At 49.6% G+C, this 26,418-nt stretch overlaps 3 protein-coding genes across 10 annotated transcripts; 1 reads left to right on the top strand and 2 right to left on the bottom strand.

Moving 5' to 3' along the window:
• Positions 1-531: 531 nt before the first annotated feature.
• On the bottom strand, positions 532-9,298 carry ZNF3 (zinc finger protein 3). 4 transcript variants are annotated; one of them, XM_036904683.2, is made up of 7 exons: positions 9,148-9,298; positions 7,854-7,972; positions 6,488-6,563; positions 5,925-6,055; positions 4,728-4,819; positions 4,328-4,454; positions 532-2,647 (listed from the first exon to the last, which is right to left on the bottom strand). In XM_036904683.2, exons 3-7 carry the CDS (start codon positions 6,547-6,549, stop codon positions 1,593-1,595), a joined length of 1,467 nt encoding a protein of 488 aa, XP_036760578.1. In that variant the 5' UTR covers positions 6,550-6,563; positions 7,854-7,972; positions 9,148-9,298; the 3' UTR covers positions 532-1,592. The 4 variants fall into 4 exon arrangements, with proteins under 4 accessions (XP_036760578.1, XP_036760580.1, XP_057343341.1 ...); XM_036904685.2 differs by having other exon boundaries at positions 4,728-4,804; positions 9,148-9,297; XM_057487358.1 differs by having other exon boundaries at positions 9,034-9,191.
• A 6,461-nt stretch (positions 9,299-15,759) lies between these two features.
• COPS6 (COP9 signalosome subunit 6) lies at positions 15,760-18,437 on the top strand. Its single transcript, XM_036904681.2, has 10 exons — positions 15,760-15,923; positions 16,130-16,255; positions 16,479-16,610; positions 16,912-17,000; positions 17,080-17,142; positions 17,462-17,509; positions 17,589-17,703; positions 17,794-17,886; positions 17,973-18,073; positions 18,183-18,437. The coding sequence occupies exons 1-10, from the start codon at positions 15,860-15,862 to the stop codon at positions 18,321-18,323; spliced, it is 972 nt and encodes a 323-aa protein (XP_036760576.1). The 5' UTR covers positions 15,760-15,859; the 3' UTR covers positions 18,324-18,437.
• A 493-nt stretch (positions 18,438-18,930) lies between these two features.
• MCM7 (minichromosome maintenance complex component 7) lies at positions 18,931-26,383 on the bottom strand. 5 transcript variants are annotated; one of them, XM_036904671.2, is made up of 15 exons: positions 26,225-26,383; positions 24,982-25,061; positions 24,508-24,672; positions 24,208-24,332; positions 23,955-24,135; positions 23,504-23,641; positions 23,058-23,207; positions 22,746-22,857; positions 22,532-22,663; positions 22,236-22,319; positions 21,596-21,989; positions 21,217-21,300; positions 20,329-20,497; positions 19,474-19,583; positions 18,931-19,288 (listed from the first exon to the last, which is right to left on the bottom strand). In XM_036904671.2, exons 1-15 carry the CDS (start codon positions 26,253-26,255, stop codon positions 19,087-19,089), a joined length of 2,157 nt encoding a protein of 718 aa, XP_036760566.1. In that variant the 5' UTR covers positions 26,256-26,383; the 3' UTR covers positions 18,931-19,086. The 5 variants fall into 5 exon arrangements, with proteins under 5 accessions (XP_036760566.1, XP_036760565.1, XP_057343314.1 ...); XM_036904670.2 differs by lacking the exon at positions 26,225-26,383 and adding an exon at positions 25,653-25,768; XM_057487331.1 differs by lacking the exon at positions 26,225-26,383 and adding an exon at positions 25,409-25,537.
• Positions 26,384-26,418: the final 35 nt, after the last annotated feature.

The raw sequence follows: 26,418 nt of genomic DNA, 5'->3' as shown, positions 1-26,418 counted from the left end.
AGGCACAAACTCAATCTGCGAGTATATGGTGAATGTCAACGTCAAAATGATGAGTTTCATTATGGCTTTAAGAAATTAAAAACATTAGGTGGTCATTCACAATATATATGATCCAAAATTGTTCAGAGGCCAGAGTTCCAGACATTTCATCTTCTCCACTACTTTTCCATCACTGGAACATCCTCCCACCAACAGCCAAACCAAGAAACCAAAGTATGCCCAGGGCCACCCAACATCCAAGTGTGCCTGTCAGGGACACCACACCCAGAACACCTCTCTAGGTTGCTGACCCCAAGTATTGTGCCACACAGAATGGGATGCAGCACATATCCTACATGTGGGTGTGAAGGTGGGAGTGACAGTGTGAGTAACGAGTCTGTGGCAGCACCTAGCAGAATATGATACAGCCTTGGGAAAGAGTTCACGTTTGTGTCTATAAATATTTTGAAAGATTCCATTTATAGTCACTAATGTTTGCTGTTTAAATTGAAAATAAATCTGCTTCAGCACAAAAACACACTCCTTCTCCCCTTCTGAAAAACTATTCTGTTTAATAGTGTACTTTGCGCTACAGGATGAGCGGGCCTGGGAAAAGATGAGGCCCCTTCAGCTGGGAAGCCTGGGGAACCCCTCCTGACCTGCCAGGGAGCCCTGTGGCCAGGCTCAGGCCAGAGCCTGCCTCAGGGCTGGGCTGTCTGCATCCACACTCAGCTGCTCAAGTCAGAGGTGGGATCAGGAGAGGTCCAGCTGCTGGGGCCAGATGTCATAGGTCAAGGGGACAGAGCAGGGCAGCTGGCTGGCTGAGCTCCTTAAAAGCATCTTAAGCAACTAGGGTTTTGGATTAAATCACTCTCCATTACAGGATTGGCAAGAAGATGGGACAAAGGAAACAGGCCAAAACTAAATGGCCTTGGCCCTCTCCCTCCTGTCAGACCCGCTGATTGGATGGCGTTCCCAATTTCCCCTCACAACAGGGAAGGGCGAGGGGATCTCCAATGGCTCTCACTGTTCCAAGCCCCAAATGACAGGATCACAGAGAACCTCGGGGGCCCCTCCCAGTAAAATAAATCCCTCAGCCCTGCATTTCTGTAATTAAGTCATGAAACAAAAGAGCATTCTTTATCTAAACTTGAAGCTGGCTAGGAACAGTGGCTTTGAAATACAGCCTCCATTTCTCCTTCCTAGCAAATTAACAGGACCCAGAACATATTGTGCTGACTATTCTGACTCCCAACTAGAAGAACCCTTGGAATTTTACCCTACTGTGCTTCATCCCCACCATGGCAAGAAAGGCTCCTCTGGTGTGAAAAAATGGTCTAGTGCAAACTCCCTTCCAAAATGGAAGGTGAAGGTCCCAGAGCCTCCCTCTCCTCCCAGCACATAATCGACTACTCATCTCCTAACCATTCATGGCTGGTATTCCTGGGGGGACTAGGTCGCTAACCACTGTGCCAGGATGACTTGCCCACTGGCCCTATTCTCTAGAGTGAACGGTTTGAGTTTAAGGGACCCATCCTAAGTTGTTCATACTTATACAGTAAGGCAGGAGCTCGTTAGACTCGGAGAAAGTGAGGAAAACAGGTGTGTGGCTCTCACGTAGACTCTCTGACATTTACTCCAGCAGTAACTCTGAGAGAACTTTTGCTCACTCCCATTACATTCAAAGGCTTCTCTCCAGTGTGAATTCTCTGATGGCGCACGAGAGCTGAGCTGTACCTAAAGGCTTTCCCACACTCACTACATTCATAGGGATTCTCCCCGGTGTGGATTCTTTGATGCTGAATAAGGCCTGAACTATAGGTAAACTTTCCACCACATTCCATACATTCATAGGGCTTCTCTCCAGTGTGGATTCTCTGGTGCTGATAGAGGTGTGAGCTCTGGCTGAAGGCCTTCCCACACTCATTACATTCATAGGGCTTCTCCCCAGTGTGAATTCTCTGGTGGTGAATAAGGGTGGAGCTCCTGCTGAAGGCCTTGCCACACTCATTACAAGCATACGGCTTCTCCCCAGTGTGGATTCTCTGATGATGAGTAAGGGTGGAGCTCCAGCTGAAGGTCTTCCCACACTCACTACATTCATAGGGCTTCTCCCCCGTGTGGATCCTCCGGTGCAGAATGAGGGCGGAGCTACAACTGAAGGTCTTCCTGCAGTCACTACATTCGTAGGGCTTCTCTCCAGTGTGGATCCGCTGATGCTGAATAAGGTGTGAGCTCTGGCTGAAGGCCTTCCCGCACTCACTACATTCATAGGGCTTCTCCCCAGTGTGGATTCTCTGATGCTGGATAAGGTCTGAAGTTCGATTAAAGCTCTTGCTACATTCATCACACTTATGGGGTCTGTCTCCCACTGGAAATCTCTGATGTGAAAGAAGGTTGGAACTCACAGTGAAGCTGTATTTCTCACTTCTTTCTCCCAAGGGGGCAAGCTTCTCCTCAACTGTCACTTGACCAAAATCTTGTACCTTCCTACTCAGTCTTTCCCCGGAGGAGTTTCCCAACTGCTTCTTTAGACTGACTTCTTGTTCATAGGATTCTTCGTACTTAAGACCCTGAGAAATATCCTTTTGGAATCTTCCCAATAGCACCCTGTGTGATCCTGTATCTTCAGAAATTTCTGGATCATGCTCAGTTCTGGTCTCACCGTCTGGCACAATACAAAACATAAACTTCATTTGTTTTCTGTGGGAAAAACAATCAAAACCAGAGGACAGGATAATCACATGATTAATGTTTACAGGGAGAAAAGCACATGCTTCTCATCTGCATGCAAAGAGGCCCAGGCTGTGTGCAGCCAAGGCAGAATGAGAGAACTGGGTCAAGTAAACAAGAAAGGAGAAAGGCAGGAAGCAAAATCAAAGTGAAAAAGAGCTGGAAGTATAGAGAAAGGTGGATATATAAGGAAGAGGAAGATGGATCAGGCAAAGGCAGGGAACCAAAACAGAAAAGACAGGACATGTTTAATGAAGTGACAAAGTTCTCAGCAAGATCAGACTGTAGATGAAACTGGGGAGGTAGTGATGACCAGAACACCTTAACAATCACAGGGGAGAGCAAATATAAAAAAAACAGAGACCGGTATTGAGAAACAGTAGCAGAGCAGGAGGAAGCTATGAGAGTGAGGCCACCTAGGACCCCCCAGCCTCAGGTGAAAGGGTCAGTCATGTCTGTAGTGCCACACATGCCAAGTCCACAGAAACAGGCAAGGCAGCTCAGCCCAGCTCTGACCCTAGGCCTACAGGTCTACACTAAGATGTGAGGATATATAAACAACTTCCATGTTCCACGTCTCTACTTTCACTGCTCTGAGGGCACAGAGAATAAGTGAAGGGCTCTACTAGATAGCATTTTTAGTTTGTCTATACTTTAAGAAGTAAAGACAGGGCAATGTGTGTTAGGGACAGAAACAGGTGCTTCTCCCCCACATGAATGGTACCTCTCAGGAACCCCCTGTTCCCTTCAAGCCTAGGACCTTGGCTCTTCCTGTCACTGTGGCCCAGAGATCATGTCAAAATTCAGAAATGGGAATCCTGCTCTTGGAGAAAGACAGGGATAAGGTTTATCTTGTTCCAACTGAGTGGTCCCAGAGCTCAAGCCCAGACCTGGGACCTGCAGGGGACAGAAAGGAAATGTACAGGGAGGTCTCAAATGGGAGTTAGGAAGATGTCCCTGGCACCGCTCAGGAAAACGTCATTGCTGCAAGTGGGTGAGAGACGAGGAATTAACAATCCACAGACTAAAGGTTAAGAAGGAAATGCTCCCTAAAACAAGACAAAATTTTGACAGGAGCAGCAGCTACACCTGCACTAGGTCCTGAGCAGAGTGACAGGGCCCTTGAGGTGGCCCAGCAGAGACAGGAGGGTGAGTCTTAGCATGTCCCCTTGGGCACAGAGCAGCATCTCCTGCAGTTAAGGATCCCAATATGCTAATCTTTTGGGAAGGTCTCCAGATTATATGGTAAGAATAACATGGGAAAAGGTACCAGACTTGGAGTTCAAAGACCAGGGCTCGAGTTCTGCCACCTGTTAGCTGTACAACCACACGTAAAGCACTTACAACCTCTGACTTCTCTTTCCTCACCTGGACTATGGGAACCCGAGTACCTCAACTGCTGTGTTACTGTGAGAACCTACCAAGACAGTAGACGTGAAAGCCCTTTATAAACTACAAATTACTATACAAACTGAGATATTATCTTTACTATTGTTAGAATTTCCTGGGACTAAGTCAGTCCTCAGCTAATTATTTTCAGTGACTCAACTGTTACTAGCAACCAAGAACATAAAGAAATGACAAGAAAATTTTCCGGAGAAAGCCTAACTATTACCCAGCGAGAACACATTCCCATAGTTCTCCAGCATCACATCCCTGTAGAGGTCTCGCTGAGCAGGCTCCAAACGCTTCCACTCCTTCCGGATGAAGTACACAGCCACGTCCTCAAAGGTCACCAACTCCTGCAATGACACGTTCCTCCATGCAATTTCAGGGTAAGGGATGGGACTGGCAGCACCAGAGACATAATTCGGGATGGGGTTGAATAATGCACATTTGGGAAGTGGAGGGAAAGGATGGAGGAGGAGGAGATGAGAGTCCAAGATGGAAAGTTAAGATCCACTATTCAGTAGAAAAGGACCATCATCTGGATGGAGGGAATCATGGTTTAGGGCACTGTAGGGTATGTTGCCACACAAAATATTTCCAGAAGATGGGAGGAAAAGAAGGCTCACCTGGGACTTGGCCTTTAGGAGTGCAGCTGCCAGCATCTCATCCCCCAGGCTGTCCTTGTTGGAAAATGCAGGAACTTCTGAGGAAGGAAGAGCTTAAAGATAGTGAAAGGGTCCATGAGTGAGATTGCCTGCATTCTGGTCTCCCAATCTGTAGAAACTCACAGTGTCTGAGACAACCAAGGCCCCACTCCTTCTTACACTACTTCCAAGGTCACTTCCTCTGCAGCCACTAAAGGTGCTCACAACACCCACATGTGGTGAGCGAGGTCCCCTGCCGGACAGAGCTGTGACTGCCCCCTCTCCACTCTGCCCCAGGCCCCTCCTCTCCAGTCACTCTATTCTCAATGAACATGCCCAGTCCCACCATAGGGCACTGGTGGATTCCTGTCCATCTGCCCAAAGCTGGACAGAAACACAGGCTCTCCTGCTCACCGTTCTCTAGATCCCTGAACTCAAACTCCTGCATGAAGTTCTCTCAGACCATAGGAAAACTAGCAGCGTCACCCCAACCCTGACTGAAGCCAGGATGCCTGTAACTTTTCTCCGTTTCCTCCAACCCCAGCTCCCATCTCTTTACTACGGATGTTTCCTGGTGCTGTGCTTGAGTGCACATCTTCTGTAATTCTTAACCTTTCTGTCCCTTAGAGACCCTAAACCCCTAGAAAGAATAGATTCTGCAGAATCACCCAGACAAAAAGGTCCATAAGTGTTTTTTCCTGGTAAGCATGGGAATAACACCCTTTAGGACTGAAACTGGCTCCAAAGTCAGGGGTACAGTCTATGAAACCAAAGTACCAATGCTTCAGCACCTTTTATCCACTTTACCTTTCGCCCGTGGCCTACAAAGCGATTACCAAGAGCCTAGTCTAAGTGCACGTCCCTAAAGAACACAAACTAGGATTGTGAAGCCAGCTCTCACAGAACACCTGGAAAATGGAACCCGGTGATCCTGTTTCTCAATCCTGCATGAGGCTCCCACAGCCCTTCAAAATGCCTCAGCTATAAAACCTATCGAACTATACATTAATTATGGGCGCAGTCAGCGTTCCCCATTAGGCTATCACCTACTGAATGGCAAGGACTGTGTCTTAGCCACATGTGGATTCTAGAGGTCGGCCTAGCACCTGATGAGTAAGAGTTTCAACAGAAGATTGCTGAATGACTAAATAAGAGAATGAATGAAAACCTACGACTTACCACTCTTAAGTAGGGCCTGAGGTTCCTGAGATACAGGACTGGCCTGAGTTTCCATGGGTGGGGCTTGAAGCTCTGGCCTCTGGCCTCCCAGTTGCAGACTCAGCAAGTTTTTGAATGAAAACGAGGAAGCACTGTAGAAGTAAAAGTTCAAGGTTCAATGATTTAAAATAAAAAATAAAAAAACACCTGAATACACAAAGAGGGGACCTAGCATTTCAGTTACTAAACAAGAATTGCAATAGGAAACACAGCAACTGGGACCAGTCTTCCCGATCCTGGTGAAGATACACACCTGCTCCCTGCAACAAGACTGGGTGAGAACCCCAAAAGGGCCTGAGTTCCTTGGCGACATCCCACCTGTGGCTCCCCCAACACTGATGCCAAATAATCATACTAACAGGATGAAATACTAAGCAACTATTGAATTCAAAAATATCAGAGTATTGCAGAATTTATATGTGGCATATATCAACTTTTAAGAATATTTGGGATAATGGATAAAGCAGTTTACAGATTTTGAAAAAAACCCTCATAAACAGAATTAGGAGAAAAAAAAATCTTACCTTCTTAGGTGTGTAGCTGCTACATTAAATTTAGGTGTTATCTTTAGAGGAAAAGGGGCCATGAAATAGCACCCACCTAACAGAGAACAGAGAAACTTTCCATGAGTTCTCATTTTTAAAATCTTGGAGAAACCACCCTGTCTCACCTAACTAGGGCAAACGGCTCAGATTCATCAAATTAAATAGGATAAATTCTTCCTCTCTTTCTTTCTAAGGCAGTTTTCTGCTCCCAGTCTCAGTCAAAGATGGGATATTTCTGAGCAACTTGGGCCTTTATATGGTCCTTGGGGGAGTGTTTCCTCTTACTGAGAAGTTAGCCGTCAGCCTTTGTTTCAATCTCCCTTCTCTAATAAATTTCCTTGGAAATATAAGTTCCTAAAACAGAGACCAGTATTTTTTTTTAAACTTAAGGTTACTTAATTATTCTGTTTTTATCCCTCCTAATGTCCCCATTCCTCAGTTGTTATGATAATCAAAAAAGCTTTGTTCTCTGACACTCTAGTGAATAAACAGAAGGACCTAGACTGAGGTTTGATCTCAAGAAGTTTCTGCTTCACACTTGAAGGCTGAGGCAAGAATCAACAGATCCAGAATAGGTGCAGCAGCCATCAGAGATTCCTTACACTTATGTAAGAGCAAAGGAAAAAGCCCTTGGTTTGTCTACCTCTCTTTATTTAGTTGCTCACATAACAATCATTTGTTGAGTGCCAACTCTAGTGCAACTGTACCAATAATGTTGGAAGGAGTAAAAAAAACAGCAATGCAAAGGTATTTACTTCATTACTGCAAATTGTTACATTCATATTAAGGCATAAAAAGGGGAGGGGTCCTGTCTGAGAGTCACAAGAAGGGGGCATAGAATGCCCACCAACGATGTCATTACATAGAGAAAGAACCTGCCTGGACGTGAGCCAGGCCCGCTGGCAATCAATGTGACACATGCTCTTCCCACCATCACCCTTCAACTGTCTCAGAACCAGCCATCTATTTGTTCCTATAAACCAACTTTCAATTTCCAGGACTGTTTATAAGCAGACACCCCCAACAAATCAGCTCACAGTCCAGTCCAAACTCTCATTAGAAAGGTAAGTCAGAGCCTCTGACCCCACAGAAAAAGATCAACACTCCCTCCTCACAGCTGTGTTACCCAAAGCTGGGCCTCAAAGGCATACTGTCAAAAATAAGTCCCCAGTGTCTGGTTCAGTAAACAATGTTTCTTATAGAAAACAAAATCTCCATTGTGCCCCCACAGCTTCAGGTCCAGGCAGGGTCCTTCCCCTGCTCAGCTGCTGAACCCTCTCCCTGAAGTTCTTGGGGACTGAGAAAAAAAGACCTGGCAGTGAGAACAAGTCATGGAAAGCTTTACCTGCTGGATTCCTTCTTCCCTTCTTTGGAGTTAGTTCCTATAAGACCTGAGTAGCAGTTATTAGGAATCTGGCAGCCTGTTCAAGTTTCTTGGAATTCTGACTTTAACTGATGCCAATGCTATATGATTAAGGAAAAAAAAATTAAAATACTCATGTAAACTTCAATTCTACTGTAGGTAGAAAGGAAAAAAAAAAAAAAAGAGGGGACATATGCTAATAAATACTAAGAGTACAACCAGTATTTGCACCACACCCCTGGAAAGGGGAACTGGAGCTTCTCCAGGCCAACCTCCCACCCAGGGTAAGAAATGCCTTCTCAAGTTCCCAACCTTCTGTCAGCTACCTTGCTAGATGCTCTCAACTACTTCAGTAGCGAGTCTGTTCCATGGCTGCACAGCTTAGCCCTCTGAGATCTTCAGATGCTAAACTGAAAATCTATCCCTGTGGACCTTCATCTCAGAGGCCTAGTGCCCTATGAGGCTTCAGTGATGGAATCTTCTCCTTCCACACAACTGTTCATCAAACATTTGAAACCAAATGACGCCCAGTCTCCACAAACTTCTCTTCTTGGGGATAAATATCTTTGGTTCTTCTAATTGTTCCATGGGTTTCTGGTTCATCATCCTGCTTACATTTTCGTGCAGTTTACGCATGCCCTTCAGAGCGTGAACACCTGTGTTCCACCCCACTTCAAAAGCAGATCGAATCTGAGATGTAATACAATTGTAATCGGGAGCCATACACAGTTGTACCGCTCTCCGTAAAGACTCCATTTACTGGGCGCCACCGGAATTATTCCCGGACTCTAAATTTTCACCCCTCCAAGACTAGTACTAACTACGCACACTTCGTAGAACTCCTCACTCTCAGATCCTCAGACCCAGCTAAGTACAGGCCTCTCCTGCCACGAGCGCGAGTAATTGTAAAGAGAAACGTCTCCGAGAACTACCAAGTTAGAGTCGCTGTCATCTGTTGTTTTACAAGATCCCTCTACAGCCATCCCTGGAACTTTTAAGTGCTCGCACTGGGCTCTGTTTAAGTCACAAAATCAGAACGGGAGTCCGTTTCCTCCCCTCCTCGCAGGGTCCCGATCCAGGGTCGGAGTTAGGGGACGGGGGCGGTCCCTGGGGAAGTGGAGTCGGGGACCGGCGGCGGGGAAGAAGAAGCGCGCCCCAGCACCTGCTCCGGGAGGGCCTGGAGACCCCGCGGGTCGCAGCGGCAAAGACACCACCCTCTTCCCTGACGACCTCAGCCTCTGTCTTCACCGCGAGCCCCGGGGGCGGCCGGACTCACCCTGGGGGCAGGGACGGGAGATGTGGGGGCCCGGCCACGGTCTAGGCCCTGTTGGAACCTGTCACAGACCCACACACCGGGATAGAACAAAGAACGGAAGTTCTCTCCGTTTCGCTTCCAGGTCGGTGTTTTTCACCACCCACCCCACCCCCGTGTCCCCCAATCCCTCTTGTTCTCTCTAGGAAAGTGGGAGGTCTTGGCCTCTCGGTGGTTTGCTGACTCGGGGCCTAGCACAGTGGCGGCGCTGGGGCCTTACACTAGCCGCTTCCCCCTCGGCCACCGGACAGCAGGGCGCATGCTCGGGCGCCGCAGGCCGGGAGCAGGGTTTGGCATTGTGGGGGTGCCAGCGGTCGGTGTTGGGTGGGCGGAGCGTGGGGAGGGGCTTGTGTGTTTTGGGGGCAGGGGCATCCATCCTACCCGTGCTCCGCAGAGGACAGAGGAGAGACCAGCAAAGAGGAGGACATTAGAAATTGGGGGTAAAATAATTTATACCAAGCTAAGCTGAAAGTCTATCTTGAGCACTAGGCCCCTCCTTAAACACTAGTTGAAAAGAAACCTCAACGTGTGTATGGGAGAGGTTTCTTGACTCTTGACAGAGAAAATTCAGGAATGGGTGAGACAAGTATACGTAAGGAAGAAGTAAATCAAAGCGAGAGTAGTAGTGGATGGCAGCAGGCGTGTAGGCAGCAGAGAGCAAGAATAACAGAGGGAGGAAAGGGAAGCTCACTGAACTGCTCGGCATAGGGCAGATTCCTTGCCAACTCCTGAAGCCAGGGTCACCTGGTGTCCAGTGTCCTCTTGAATCTGCACAGCGTAGCAACTAAGTCCCTACCACCCCAGGATTTGGGGGAGCCGCAGAGTACTGGATGGAGTGAGATTATGTTCTGAGAACTTCCCAAAGGCAAAGAAAGGAGGTTTTCAGGCAGGCTACCAAAGAGCATGATCATACAGCTGCCGTCCCGTACGGGTCACCCAGGCTACAGGAACTGGCAAGCCCAAGTCAGAGCTCTCAGTAGCCTGCTTGTCTGAAGTAGAACAGAGAGAGTGAAGACTTGTGCTTACGTCTAGAAAATTTAATGAAATCGTGAAATAACAAACATGCTTACCACTGGGAAAAGGGGTCTTTTAATTAATCTCCCAAGGGACTTGGAAGAGCTCAGAGGCAAAATGCATGAAGTTGAATGGCAAGAAGTCTTTATTTAAGGCAAAGTACACACTTGAAGAGAGGGGACTGCGGGCAGCCTCAGAAAGAACATACGCTTAAAGGCTTAGGAATGGTGTCTTTTAAGGATTTCAAGAATGGGGTAAAAGGCCAGGGACTGTAGGCTTGACTTGTGGTCTCATGATGTCTTATCTCTGGTGAGAGACATGTCACCATCCATAGTCCTCTAGATATTCTGTAAAATAAACTTAACACAAGGAATTTACTGATCCTGTTCTTCAAGATAGTGGTTACCTTCAAGCAGTGGAAACATATCATTTAGGACTACATGCCCTGCCTTGCAATAGGGTTGGTTCTATGCTAATCACCATAAAATACGTTAGGAATGTTACCTCCAACTCCCTGCTTTTTAAAATGGAATCTTAGCCTTAAGATGGAGTCCCTCCTGTTCTTACTATACTGTTTATATCTTGGCATTTTTTATCACAGGCAGAAAAAATTAATCATGTTGCTGTCCCATGTCCCTGCTCTACATAAGGATTAATTAATGCAAAAAAATATGCCCTTATTTGAAATCTCCAAGTAATCCAAGTTTATGCTGCCAAGCAAGCCATCTTTGGTGTTTGTGTCATGTAAAAAGGCCCCCTTTAAATTACTAAAATCAGAAGAAAACTTGACAGCCCACCAGCATGTCCTTGTAAGGACAAAACCTCTGCAAGTGCTGAGAGCCAGAGAAACCAGGGACATTACAGGTGAAGCTGCTGTGAGATGCTTGAGGGAATGAGGGCGAGGCTTCATGGCTCACTCACTTATGCCCTGATGGGAGAAACCCTGTATGTGTCAGAATCAAACCCTTATGGAGTGTATGTGAAATGCAATCTGGCAATATCCTGAGTAACAAGGATCCTCCTGATGCCCCAGGTAGCTCTGCATCCTATTTGGTCAGACTGGTGACTTCAGTCTGAGGACACTAAATAACCAATTTCACTTAACTATGATATGTACTATGGAAGGTGGCAAAGAGCAGGGCCCAGTGGGGAGGAGAGGTTTTCCAGAAGTGATGCAAGCCAGTGAGGGCGTCCCTCTGCTCTAGGCAGAAGAACAGCCAGTGCAAAGGCCCAGAGACAAGAAAGAACAATGCATAAGGAGCTAAAATGTGAGGCTGGCCTGAGAGGTATCTCAAGATGTGCATCTAAATACTTGGGAACCCTGGACATGCAATGTGGGAGCAAGCTGAAGCCGTGGACAGAGACAGACAGGACATGCAGCCATCCTAGTATAGCTCTGCAGGCATGAGTCTTGTGATGGGGATCCATGTGGATCCCAAACTGAATTGGGACACTCCAGGTAGTTTTCAGTTGTTATTGGAAGTGGATGCATGATTCTCTGGTTCTCTTTCATATATATGGGGATGGAATTCTCTGCAAGCCATGGAATAAGAGAGGCCTCATCATCCTTACCTTTTTGGGCATAACTGCTGTGCTAATTCCTCCAGATCACCCCTTTACAAGGCAAGTCCATGGTGGGCAACAGCAACTCCAGGGCATTCAGAATAAGTGCAACAGCCAGATGTTCAGGGTGCCACAGAGTTGTTAGTGATGCAGTCCAGTGCTCTGTCAGCCTTTACAATCCCACCTCTCCAGATGAACTCCAGGGAAAGTAAGGGCAGGGAGCCTGAGGAATCTAAAGGCAGGACCCAGAGTTCTGGCTGCTGGGACTGCATGGGAAGCATCCGATCGAGGTTCTCCCCTCTGAGCTGGAAACCCCTCCTCTTCCTCATGAGCATGCACAAAGGACCCAGGGTACTAATTTTGGAGGCAAAATTAGGGGCTCAGCCACACCTTCTAGTCTATAATGAGGCTTCCCTAAGGCTACAGGAAGGGTGGAAATACACTTTTATGTCCAGGAGTGGTTCCCACTGGCTGCGGTCCATCTATTTACACTGCCGCTTGTTCACCAAGCAAACTTGTAGCCATGGGGTCTTGACCAGCTCCTGCAAGCTGTTCAGATGAAAATACAGGTAAGTTTTATCTTCTACAGCTACACCTGAGATGGCTATGATGTATATACCTACTAGGTTCGGTTAGAGATCAGGAAGTTGAGATAAATCAAACCAAAGAGCATTGATTTTGTGTCAGGCAGGAGGCAGGGTGAGAGGGGAGTGGCAGGGTTGTGGAGATGGGGGTTCCCACCAAGTGCCCCGGCCTGGGCTGCCTCCTATGAGCTACAGTGAGTAGAAACATTCTGGGTACTCAGTGGCCCAGTGGGCTGCGTGGTTTTAGGGTCACCACAGAAACAGGTAGAGAGGGTCAGTATGGGAAATTTCATAGCAGACACAAGAGCTCATGGCACCTGATTCAGAGGATGGGAAGAAATAATTTTTTGACCCTCAGTGCATTGGGACCAACTCAGAGTCCACTGGTTCCTGCGACATTCCTCACTCTCTTTTTCTCGAGAGTAACTCGTAGGGTAGAGGCACATGGATCGATTTATCTTTGTGCCCCTACAGAGACTTAATCAGTGAGAAAATTAATGATGGTTTATTTACAGATTAAACTCTCCTGGCCACCTCCAGCCCTTAAAGGAGAGTGTACACCTTATCCACTCTCAGCCCAGATAAAGAGCTGGGAGATGTGTGCATGTGTGCATAGAGTCTGATGGTGATGGTGATGATGTGTCTGCTTTAATGGTATTGGATGTGTGTTTGAGAGAGACGGTGACTGTAGTGATTTGGGTGGAGAAAGTGCCCACAAGCAGTGGACTGCCCACTGATGACTAAGCCCATCGTGGATTACAGGACCGTACTGGAGGTCAGCCCCTGGGCCCGGGCTTCTGTGAGCTACAGCTGGTCAGCTCATCCTCTCTTCCTGCCAGCATGGGGCACTGCCAGAGGCGATGGACTCGGAGACCTGTCCAGGTCTCACCTAATAACAAGGTGTCAGGAAAATGGAAGTTACCACGGCCAGAACCCTCACCTGGCCATAAGCTACTTGCCCACTGCGCACGTGCAGTGCTGGCAGGTGCTGCTGGCACACGTGTTGGTAATCCACTATTACTGACTGTGCTGCTATATTAAAGGGCTCTGCCCAGTGCTCTTGAGGCAAGGATGCGGGAGAGCAGAGGCTGGAGGCAAGAGCAGAGCCTTGGGCAGAGACAGAGCCTGGAGTGGTGGCGCCCTAAGGCAGAGGCTGAGACCGTTGTTATTGACTCTTTATATATAAAGAGTTCCGCTCAGTGCTCTGGGCGACATGGTGGCATGGCTGCTTGGCTGCAGGTGAGCAGAGGCTGGAGTGGTGGCAGCGCCGAGGACAGACTGAGACGGCTGTGGGGGTAAGAGGCCCAGAGGCAGAGATGTCTAAATCCCTCACTCCATTCGGCTCTTCTCTTTATGTAAAAGACATCCCTTCAGTCCCTCTTGATATCCTAGTGTTTCATACAACTAGAGTGTAAGCTCTATGAAGGTAGAACTTTGTTTTGTCCAGTGCCGTGCCCCAGTACCTGGAGTCATGCCTACCACATAGTGGGCACTCCTAAACTTTTAAGTAAATGAATTATGGATGGATAACCACTGACCCCAGAGGTACAATTTCTTGACAACACCACAGACTCAGAGCAATCGGTGGCCCATTCTGGGCTCTCTCCTGGTGAGCCCAGTATCTTTTCTTCCTTCCTTCTTTTATTTCTTTAATTGAGAATTGATATAGAACATATTGGTTTCAGGTGCACAACACAGTGATTCAACATTTGTATATGTTGTGAAATGATCACAGTAAGTCTAGTTAAGCCATCACTGTACATAGTTACACAATTTTTTTTCTTCTGAAGACTTTTAATACCTACTCTCCTAGCAACTTTCAAATATGTAATGTAGTATTGTTAACTGAAGTTGCCATGCTGTACCTCAGTGGCTTCTCTTTGCAGACTGTCAGAGCACACCCCCTCTCTGTTCCCCACAAGACTGGTCACCTCCACCCTGTGGAAGGAACAGTTAACCAAGCAACAAAGTGATGCACTGTATTTAGTTTTGTGGGAAGGTAGGAAGAGAGCGGTGGAATGGTTGTCCTAACACAAGAATTTCGACTTGAGGGTTTTTGGTAGTTTTTACATAGAATGCACTTTTAAGAAAAGCTCATTGAGCTTACTTCCAAAGCATGTATAATCAACAGGCTCAATTTCAAAGTCGTCCTTAAATTTCACAATAGCCACTGTTTAATGAGTTGTGTAATTATATGAAGGTTTCAAAAGTGGTCAAAACAACAAAAAGACAAAGAAGGTCTTTAATGTGAGAAGCAGCCAAGCAAGCTATCAACTTTATTACCACCAGTCTAGTTCTTGTCTTTATTTTAGCTTTCTATCTAGCTGAGAAACATTATACTCCTTAGACGCTGTCTACCATGTATAAGAGATATACTGTATATTTCTGACTTCGTTTTTCCTAAGACATATATGGTTTTCTTCCTTAATTCTCTCAGTGGGCTGGCAGGCTTTTCACTAGGGATTAGAATGAGATAAACTCTTTCTTAACTTCCCCTTGGACAGACGACCTCTCTCTCTGCATTTCTTGAGGGTTGCTGGCCCTTCAACTTCCCTTCATCCGGGCTCTTAAATGGAGAGGTTGCTTAAATTTTACGTAAATCAACATTATCACCACAAAACATCTCCTGGTACCTGTGAGTTCTGGGCACCAGACAAGACTCTGCAGGGTCAAGACTCAGGTCTCTACCTGCTTTCAAGGAGCTTACACTTTGGGTGCAGAACAATCACATGCCAAAAGAGTCAGCCAGCCTAACGGGTGCAGGAGTGTGGGGAGAGGCTGGAGTGGGCTGTTTGCCAGAGTGGGCTGTTTGAGTTATGAAAGACTGATGGAGCGCGGAGGGAGGCTAAAAGTAGTTAGGAAATGCTGGGGAAGTTCCTAGAACTGCAGGTAATACACTATTTGGAAGGAGAAAAGAGGACGTGCACAAGGAGCCACTCAAAAGCAGGATCCACCCCGAGTTATTCATTTATTCACTCAAATTATTTAGGTGCCCCTGTGTCAGGTATCGTGTTGGTCCCAGGGGACACAGTGATGAGAAGGACAGAAAGCCCTGGTGTGGGAGCCAGTGGGGCGTGTGAAGGTAACAGACCTGAGGGCCGGTGTGGATGAAGCACGGGGATAGAGGGGCAGAAAAGCAGAGGCCAGGCCGGCTGGCCGACAGGGCCGGACCACGCAGGGCCTTGCAGCTCGTGGTAAGAGCTTGGGCTTTACTTCAGAGCACTAACACGATTTTTCATTCATTCTGCCACCGTCTTGGGAGTAGGCAGTCAGCTTTATCCCAGTTCTACCCACAGGGATGATGAGATTGGGGCGGGACGGGATTAAAATTAGTTCTAGGTCAGCAGCAGGGCAGGGGCGGGACCAGGGTCGCCGTAAATCGCTCGTTTCCGGGGTCCTCACGTTCTCGCGCTTCCCTGCCCTGCTGGGCGCGCGCCCGAGGACACTGAGCATGCGCGGCGGGCCGTACGCAGCCGGGAGGGGGTGCGGGGCCGAGGCTGGCCGGCGCGGGGAAAATGGCGGCGGCGGCGGCGGCGAACGGGACCGGAGGGAGCAGCGGGATGGAGGTGGATGCTGCAGGTAACGGGCCCCGCGGAGGCGGCTCCTGGAGACGCCCTTCGGCGTGCGCTCAGGCCTCTCTGGGCTCCAAGGAGACGTCGGGAGGGCGGGACGCCAGCGCCGCTCCTGGGGATAACTTGCGGGATGGATGTGTGTCTTCAGCTCCGCGTCCCCAGGGAAGAACGTGGGGCCCGGACTCACCCTCCCTGCTTTTCCTCCACCCTTAGTAGTCCCCAGCGTGATGGCCTCCGGAGTGACGGGGAGTGTTTCGGTCGCTCTTCATCCCCTGGTCATTCTCAACATCTCAGACCACTGGATTCGCATGCGCTCGCAGGAGGGGCGGCCTATGCAGGGTGAGTGAGTGGCCCAATTCTCCGACCTTCTCTCCTTGGTCACGTCCTCCAAACAGTGGTCTTTCCCCTTCTTTTCCTGAGGCCAGTTCCCCTTCCCCGAGTCACCGTTTCCCCAGGACTTGGTTCACACCGACCGCAGACCCTCCTGAGTTGTTTTCCTATGATTGGGGAGAAGTTTCGGGATTCCCTATTCTCACCTCTCCTGTGTCCTGCTCTCCCCTAGTGATTGGGGCTCTGATCGGGAAGCAGGAGGGCCGAAATATCGAGGTGATGAACTCCTTTGAGCTGCTGTCCCACACCGTGGAAGAGAAGATTATCATTGACAAGGAATATTATTACACCAAGGAGGAGCAGTGTGAGAGGGGAATGGAGGTGGGGGAGAGAAGTGGAAGTTAAAAACCAGCGGAATGGGGAAGCTGGAGAAGGTTGGGAAGAGATAGGAGACTAGGTCAAGAACAGTGAGGAGAGAGAGTAGCTGAAGAGATACATTGAGTAGTATTCCCCAAAGAAGGTAGAGGATGAGAGAAGACAAGAAGGATCAATTAAATTGAGCCGGGATTTGGGAGGAGAGAAATTGGGGAAAACACACGCCAGGAGCTTACAATTAAGGAAGGATGGTTTAAAGAAATAATACGCTCTGACTCCTTCCTCTCCAGTTAAACAGGTATTCAAGGAGCTGGAGTTTCTGGGTTGGTATACCACAGGGGGTCCACCTGACTCCTCCGACATCCACGTCCATAAGCAGGTATACAAGCTTACACGTGTGCATGCTAGGGCAGAGAAAAGGAGGGGAAGAAAGTCATGTCCATCGTCCCCTCTAACAGGTGTGCGAGATAATCGAGAGCCCCCTCTTTCTTAAATTGAATCCCATGACGAAGCACACAGACGTAAGTAACACTGACCTCACAGTTCAGTGCTTGTCTAGCACCATGCCTCTTCTGCCTTCATCCCCTGCTGTCTTTCACTGCATGACATCTCTGTGGAGTTGAATCTCCATTCTGCGGCTTACCAGCTTTGTGACTCTGGGTTAGTCATTTAACCTCTATACAGCATCTTCCTCATGTGTCAAATGGGGATAATCCCTACTGGACTGTGTCTTACAAGCTAAGAATATCTAACGTAAAAGGGCCAAGCCCTATTTTTGGCATGTAGTATAGGCGTGGGTGCTTTTGATGTTAAGAGCTCTTGTCTATTTCTCCTTTACAGCTTCCCGTCAGCGTTTTTGAGTCTGTCATTGATATAATCAATGGAGAGGTAATACCCTACCCTTCAACAACCCTCAGAGCCTGCTCTTGGTGTTTCCTGCTTTTGACTCTCCCTATGTGCCATGTAGGCCACAATGCTGTTTGCTGAGCTAACCTACACTCTGGCCACAGAGGAAGCTGAACGCATTGGTGTAGACCACGTGGCTCGAATGACGGCCACGGGCAGTGGCGAGAACTCTACTGGTAATGGAGCCTGGAGAGGCTTCTTTGGAAGTGGGGGTGGAAGATGTGGCCCCATGCCTTCTCAGCCTTGGCCTGTCCGTCTCCTTACAGTGGCTGAACACCTGATAGCACAACACAGTGCAATTAAGATGCTGCACAGTCGTGTCAAGCTCATCTTGGAGTATGTCAAGGCCTCTGAAGCCGGTAGGTTGTGTCCTTGGCACGACTTTTCATCTCCCTCCTGGGGAAGCGACAGCATCTATGTTAATGCAGCCTTTTTATGGCTTTAGGAGAGGTCCCCTTTAACCATGAGATCCTGCGGGAAGCCTATGCTCTGTGTCACTGCCTACCAGTGCTCAGCACAGACAAGTTCAAGACAGACTTTTATGATGTGAGTATATAACCCAGGGTGGGGAGGTGGGGCTCATGTATCACTGTTGCATGCAGGACATGGGACTCAAGTGTTCCCAGGGAAACTGGTTCTTTCTGTTCCTTCCCAGCAATGCAACGATGTGGGGCTCATGGCCTACCTTGGCACCATCACCAAAACATGCAACACCATGAACCAGTTTGTGAACAAGTTCAACGTCTTGTATGATCGGCAAGGCATTGGCAGGCGCATGCGAGGGCTCTTCTTCTGAGGGTACTTGGATGACATGAGTCTGATGACTGTCCTCGAGGGGAGGGGTGCTACATTCCTGGAGAAACCTTGGTCATTAATAAAAGGGGAACAGCCCCTCAGCACCCCTTCGAAAGGCTCTGTCCCTCTCTGTTTAGTACAGGTGTCTCACCTCAGATCTTAAAAGAAAGCCCTTAGTTCCAGCCTTGCTCAGGGGCATGTGCATCTGTTATCAGCTCTCCTTGACACCTGCCCTGTGTTTGGGAGGCCACTGCCACTTGAAGTGACCCATGTCCAGTCAGGTGGACTGTCTTCACATGAGCCAAACACGGGACTATGAAACGCAGTCACTTGGGCTGGGTATCAGACTTCCACAGTCCACCCTCAAGTTCCTGCATTTTATCACACCCTACACAAGGCTGTACAGTGGGAGTTAGAGATTAGGTAGGTAGAAGTTAAGAAGTGGTCTTATGGAGGCATTTCAGTATGTAGAAATGGGAGAGGAACTGGCCTGGTTTATACCAGAGCTGTATCCCCAAGAGCATGAGGTACAGTAAAAATGACGGGACCAGACTGCCAGCTTAAACACTGTCTTTGTGTAACAGGACTTAATGAAAACTCACAATACCCTGTTTTGACAGAAGACGGCAATCTATAAACACTTTATTAGCAAAAGGAAACTATCAAGTGTAGCACAAGGCATGTTCCCCTCAGGAGCATCATCAGACCATTAAAGGAAGGGGCAGGTGAGCACTGTACAGACTACTGTCTCAGGCAAGCTGGAATCAAACAAAAGTGATCCATGTCCGAGCGTTATTGACCTGCCAGACATTTAACTCCTCATACTCATCCAGAGCTGCCTGGAACTGGGCAGGTGTGAAGCCACGGGAGATGCAGCGCTGCTCTGCCTCGGAAAAGCGGACACTTTGGCCCTCTGAGACCAACTCACGGACAGTGGCAAATATCACATCGGCTGATCTCTGGGTCCTGAAGAAAATAAATGTGGGTGTGAGAGGTCAGGGTACAAACAAGAACACCTAACACGCCAGAGAACAAGAAGTCAGTGTTAGAACTGAAGCCAACGTCATGTACACGTGATGCAGACACCCCAAGGATGAGTGGTCTGCTCAAGGACAAGGTGACTTCCTGATATCCTTCACTGAATCACTCACCTTGCTGCCTGTCCCTTGTCGCCCAGGAGTGAGTCCTTTGACATCTCCATCAGCCTTATGGCTTCATTCACATCTTCCTTCTCCACTGTGTCCACCATCCGCAGACGTGCCTAAGGGGAAGGTAGGCAAAGATGGGAACAGGAGGACAGGATGGAACAAAGTCAGGGTGCCCCCTTGCTCAAAGTCAGGCACCCCGTGTGTTGCCTACTCACAAAACAAGTGGAGGCACCCTTCCCACCCACCAACATCTGCAGTGTGGGGCCGGCACTGTCAGACCGAGACAAGTGCAATGCCCAGGGCAGCGTCCAGCAATTGCCCAAGTCTCCGCCTCTCAACACTGGCCAGTCCCGGTGTTCAGCTGTCCTGTGAGGGAGAGCTTCTGAACTCCACTGGGCTCCCCCACCATGACAGATGGAGCTTGGGGAGCTCAGCCAAGAAGGTGATTGGCAGAGGTCATGTCCCTGGGGCTCGGGAAGTGCTAGCTCAGCAGTAGGTCAGGCAATCACACTACCTGCACGAACAGCACTTTGGAGCCCCCAGGACTAAGGTCCAGGATGTGAGGACAGAAATGAAGGTGTCTAGCACAAGATCTAGGACACAGTGAGGGAAATTAACCCATCCGCCCCGCTGTAGGTGTGGGAAGCGAGAAGGCCTTCCCCTCAGGGTGCTGCGCATGCCCTGCTGGAGCAGCAAGTACCCACAGTGCGGTAGCTCGGAGGACCGCTATCTGCACTGTCAGCACTTTAGCCCCAGCAGGGCTGAGTGCGAGGGGGAGACGACAGAGAGGCCAGCTAAGGCAGGCTGCCCAGAGAGCCAGCACACACCACCCTCCGGCAGAACAGGCCTGGCACTCACCAGAGCAGTGGACAGTCGCAGGATAGCCAGCAGGGTCCGGGCGGAAGTATAGGTGGCATCCTTACTTGCCCAGGCTTCACGCCTCATCTCCACATAAGCTGCTGTGATATAGTCAGCCAGGGACTCCGGCACCATGGGCTGCTTCTCCTGGCACATAGCTATGTAACGTCTGTGGAAGACAAGGTTTGTGAGAAAGCAGGAAAGGGAGATGGGGACTGTTTTTTTCTGCATAATAAGTGTTCCATGTAAGAGAACCTGGTGAAGCAGGGGAGATGGGTGATTTTAATATAGGATAAACAAGTTAGTGGATAACTATTTGCTTGGCTTAAACCTCACTGATGGGTTTCTCCCAATGGTGCATTTCAAATTATTTCCGTTTCAGAAAAAAGGCCTTTGTGTAAGACAAATCCACTTCTCATGAAGGATGGTCAAGTCCCCTCCCCTGAACATACAACATGGCTAAAGGGAACAAAAATGTATTTCATTTCACTTCAAGAGTGTAAGAGGAAGAAAAGCTTGAGGGATCACGGGAGCCCTTGGACAGACCCCACAGAGAAAATAGTGTTATCAAGTATCCACAGAGCGAGACCCAGCTTTGCCCAAGATGAGAATCTGCCTCAATCCTGAGATGGGTGGCTGGTGGACATGTAAAAGGCAGGTTCTGATGCCATGTGCTGCTCGTATGGCCAGGCTAGGACTGTGGATATGGGTGAGGGAGACAGTAACCTAGCCTCATATCCTCAGAGCCAAGACAATGGTAGAAGGGGACAGAGCAGTGGTGAGAACTATACTCCCGAAGACTGAAAGCTGTTCAGCGCACACACATGGCGCAGAACCTTGACACTTGGGGCTGGTAAAGCACCTAAGGTCCTTACCCAGCTCTCCTACCTCATAAGCTTCATGTCCAAAGGCTCGAACTGGGCAGGAGGCTGCCGGCTGTGCTGGTGCACATAGGTGATGTGCTGGGCCAACCTGAGAAGAGGCGAGCAGGAACACTTTGTGGTGCTACACACCTGATGTCCCAACTCTATGGCCCGTCTCAGCCCTGCCATCTCCTCACAGTATTGACAATGACAAGCTTCCACAGGAAACCCTCATCAGTGGTTTCAGCCCTGATCCAGTTTCCCTAAGAACCGCGGGCCAGTCCCTGCAGTGAGAGGGGAAGCTCTGGAGTTCCCATGAGGGAATTTGGGGGTGGGCGGCTCCAGTTTCTCCTCCTTTCCTACACATCATTACTTAATGTCTCTCAGTGTTGAGCCTCCTTTACCGTAGGTCATTGTCTCGGTCGGGCCTGTCCTGGATCAGCCAGAGGAGGTCAAATCGGGACAGCAGCGCAGCAGGGAGCTGTATGTTCTGCTCCAGGCTGCGGCGAGGGTTGTAGCGCCCGTAGGCAGGGTTGGCAGCAGCCAGGATGGAGCAGCGGGCATTGAGTGTGGTGAGGATGCCCGCCTTGGCAATGGAGATGGTCTGCTGCTCCATGACCTCGTGGATGGCTGTGCGGTCAGCCTCAGCCATCTTGTCGAACTCATCAATACAGCACACCCCCTGGTCAGCCAGCACAAGGGCCCCCCCCTCCAGGGTCAGCTCCCCACTCACGGAGTCTCTCAGCACAGCTGCTGTAAGCCCCACTCCGGAGGAGCCCCGGCCTGTTGTGTACTGGCCTGAGTGGCAGGGTTAGGAAGAGAAGTAAGTGGACATGTTTAGGAAGAGAGACCCCCAATAAATGGAGACAGTGACTAACTACAACTGCTCTACCCACCTGCCCAGGCCTTCCTGAGGCAGGTGAAGATCTGTGGGGTGTCAGTGCTGACATCTCTTCCTCTCCTACCTTCCAAACCCCCCAAAGCAAATAAGCACAGTGGTCCTATCCCTGTCTTGTTTACCTCTCCCAGGGTCTGATTACTCACTGCGGGGGGCCAGGCGATCAATGTAAGACAGGAGCTGAGACTTGGCCACACCCGGGTCCCCCATCAGGCAGATGTTGATGTTGCCTGGAGAAGGGGAAGAAGCTCCTGGGTGACTGTTTTTTCAATGAGGTCCAATGACAGAGGCAAATATTTTTGAGGTCCCCCAACACCCAGCATTTATTTCTTTTAATCCCACCCTTCGTGTGCCCTTGAAGCCAAGATGCCAACTCTTATTTTGTGACCCCCTCATCCTCTCCTCCAAATGCCTTCATGCACACCAGCCTCTCCCCCCTTACCCCTGATCTTCATGCCTCGAGGAGTCTTGTCCACGCCGCCTACCAGCAGGAGCAGCAGCGCCTTCTTAACATCTTCATGCCCGTATATCTCTGGTGCAATAGAGGCTGCCAGCTTTTCATAGAAATCCTCCTCTGTGGTAAGTTGAGAGTTAAAAGGATTTTCTGGGGAAGAAAGAACCCCCCCACACTCCCTGCCCTTCCCCGGGCTCCTCACCTGCGATCTGCCTCAGCTCCTCCCTGCTCAGCTCCCCAGCTGACTCCTCCTCCTCGCTCTTACTCATCTTCACGACCCGATGGGCTTCCAGGTACGTTTCTGAGAGTAAACCCTTGGACGGGAAATGCCAGGAAAGGAATGAAATCCTTTTGACTTGCCCTTCCACACCATTCCTCCACTGGGAGTTCTGCCAAAACCTTTTGTTCTGCTGTGTGGTATTTGGCTGTTCACAGTTTTCTCAGAGGGTGTGGTGACACCAAGCAGATGGGGGAAAGGGGGGCACACCTCCTCACCTCGGACTCCCTTCCTTACCTGCACCACCTGTCGGAACCCAGTGCGCAGGATGGGCAAGAAGATACCAGTGACACTGATGTGGTCTCCGGGCTGGGCTATCCTTGTGTTCTCTCCTTCCACCAGCACGGTGATGCTACGAGGGATATTTCCCACAGGAACTTGGTCACTCTACAGGGGAGAAGAGTACATAGGCAAACAGAAAGGAACCCTCCGTCTACAAGGACCTAACCCTCCGTCTAGGCATCCCACTCCACTCTTCTACTTCTCAGCACCCAACCTCAGACAAGCTGACAGGAAAGGAAGCTAAGATCGCCTCAACCAGCAAGTTCTAGGTAAACCGCCCCCCTGCTCTAGGTGACTTCTCTGCCTCAGCCTCTTTAGCTTTCTTCCACTGTGTGAGTAACTGTAGGATTTGAGCCACGCTCTGCCTTCCCTGGGCCCTGGACCACATACCCCCAACTCACATGTTCTTGCATCTTCATCTCCTGGAATTTGATGAATTTGGAGCCCCGTGTCTGCAAATAGAGCCGCCCTCCTGAACGGTTGGTCTGGCACTCCTGGCTTGGGCACATGATCAGAGGCATGAAAGTGGGAGACTGGATCTAGGATGTAAAAAAAGAAGTACTAAAGGAATCAGTAGGAAATGAGCCTCTCCAAGTCAGCCAGTCACTTGAATCACATTTCCTCTTCAGGGCAGATACCGTGAAAACAGTCAAGGCCACCTTCAACTCTCCTAGGTCAATAATGATAAGAAGCGAGAACACCAATGGATGTGAACAGACAACATACCAGAAAAAGAAAGAAGTGAATGTGTTCTATGATAAACAGATAAATACCAGAAGACAAAATTAATTCTTAAAAAACAAACAATCCACTAACATTTAAATGTGCTCCAGGTTCTTGCTCCATACATACCGGCTGGTAGGTCTCTGCCCCACACTGGTCACAAGTGTAAGTGGCCACTACCATTCGGGGTTTGACTTCAGAGACCCGGGTGACAATTCCACGCACAGTCACCAATTTTCCCACAGAGTCAGCCTTTACTTCCCGGATCACGCGAGGCTTGTTACTGCTTGGGCCTTGAAAATACAGCTCACTAAAAGAAAATAGTCATTATTAAGGTCTTGAAAAACAAATTCCTGTACCCTTCCCCACCAAGACCACTCACAATCTGCGCAGAAGCTCAGGAGGGTACTGGTTCTGTGGGCTTCGGGCTGCCCCTGGGTCCCGGCTTCGCTGTTCCATCATCAGCCGGTGCTCAATGTAAACGTCCAGGACATCTTTATTTACCACCTAATGAAAAAAGCAGGACAGGAAAAGTAAGTAGCAGGATGCGGAAAGGGGAGAGCATAAAGAGTGGCCAAGCAGAAATCACTGCCTGTCTACCCATTCAGAAAACACCAATATCTGGAAAGCTTCTTAACAGAAACCTAAGTCCCTTGCCCTGTGTTTTTTAGCAACCACTCACCTCTCGCTCCTTGAACTGAGGCAGCAGCTCTTGCACGGCATCAGCAAAGAGCCTTGCATAGCGTTTGGCGTTCTCACAAATTGAGTCCACCAACTCAGGATCGTCCTCGGCTATATCATCTAGGTCTATGTACATTACCACTTGCTCCCGATGAGCCAGTTGAACCTGGGGTGGGGAAGAGGCAGCAAGAGTCAAATTTACTGTGCTCACCAGTGTTCACATCCGTGAGCTCAGCACACAGGTTCTGGCCTCCCCAGGGGAAGACTGAAACAGTATGAACAGAGCAATATTCACTTCTCAGTTCCCAAAACACAGCCTCCCAATTGCTAAACACCCTTTAATCATTATGAGTGTATTATATTCACTTACCAGGCATCCTGCTAAAGGTGTCACTTGCTGCAATAAGCCAGCCCAGCCACCCCTACAACTCCTTAAGCAACCACCTTATTCCCTCCACTCAATCTTAAGACTTACCAACTGGTTCCCATACTTGAACTGCTTCTTGCCAAATTCCTCATCCTGGTAGAACTCTTGTAGGAACTTCTTAATCTTTTCTATAACACAAATGTAAAATCACGAGGATCAACTTTCGTCTAAAATATTACGCAATATCTGAAAGGGAATTTATTGCAAAATTCTCTGATCCAGATCTAAGAAACCCACTTTTGTTTAAGGTAACACCTACAAACTAGTTACATGAACATTTAACTAAGCCTCCATCATTCTCCCCAAACTGAGCAGAACTCCTTTCAAGCACGTCTGTTTCCACCTGGGGAATAAGGGAACCCTGGCAGCTTTAAGTACTACCCAACATCCTCCCTCCGGAGGAATCCCAGCCTCTGCCCTAGTTAAACCTCAGTACTCTTTCCTAAAGGCCTCCCACACCCGGCAACACACTCACATCTCAAGGTTCTCAGCTTTCCTTGCAGGCGTACGATTCCCCCTTCTTTCGGTCCCGTAAACCTCAGCCAGTAGGCCCTTCTTCCATCCCACCACCTCTCCCGCCACTGCTTCCGCTCTTAGTAAACAAAGAAGCACATGGGATCAGATGCTGCCTGCTCACAGCCTGGATTCCTCCGCCCAAGGCGGGAGCCCGCCCGGCGATTGGCCGCCTCGTCTGGGGCCACTACGTCCCACCCCACCGCCTCCTCTCTCGGCCTCCAGCTCAGTCCCCCGATTCCAGGCACGTCCCACCCCCAGCAACTCCCTCCAAGACCGCCGCGCGGAAGGACACTGTTTACACACGACACTCCCTCCACCGACGTCGCGCGACTTCCGCCCGCCTTCACTTCCGCTTGGAGATTGGCCTAAAATGGCCAATCCCGGCAAGCAGCAACCAGGGTCTGCCCGCCCCCGGGGTTTCGGCGCTTCCTGGGAGCACTCAGGCACTCGGGGAGTGCCTAAAGGCGCAAAAGGAAGCGGGCCCGGGGTGCCAGTCCACGGGGAGGAAAGGCCCTGAGGTCCCGGTCTCTCCTGGGCGCGAACCCCCCCCCCAGGATCCCCAGCACCACTGTCCGCTTCCACCCCCACGACCCCCACTCCTTTTCCGGACAAGATGAGCAGCTCTTCTCCGACCATGGTGCCCCGCCGCTTCCCGGCCCTGCCTCTGGCCTCGCGCGCCAATCCCGGATTCCCAAAACCCCAGTTCACATTGACAAGTATTTGGCCGAAAAGGCTTCCCCCGCAGGACGCCCCTCTCAGGTCTGCAGACCCTCACCTTTCTCGAGCGCGTAGTCCTTCAGTGCCATCGCTGTCGGGGACCTCAGCAGTTGTCCGACTCAAGGATCTCGGCCCCAGGTAGCAGAGAGCGTTCGCACGGCGGACCGCAGCCCATCCAACCAAAATTGGCGCGAAACGTCGCCCCCCACGTGACCGGCGCCACTGCGTGCGGGCCAATCGGGGAGGAGCCAT

This window comes from Manis pentadactyla, chromosome 10 (genome assembly GCF_030020395.1).
Source record: "Manis pentadactyla isolate mManPen7 chromosome 10, mManPen7.hap1, whole genome shotgun sequence".
In the NCBI taxonomy this organism is placed as follows: Eukaryota; Metazoa; Chordata; class Mammalia; order Pholidota; family Manidae; genus Manis; species Manis pentadactyla.
This window is presented reverse-complemented; position numbering and strand designations above follow the sequence as displayed.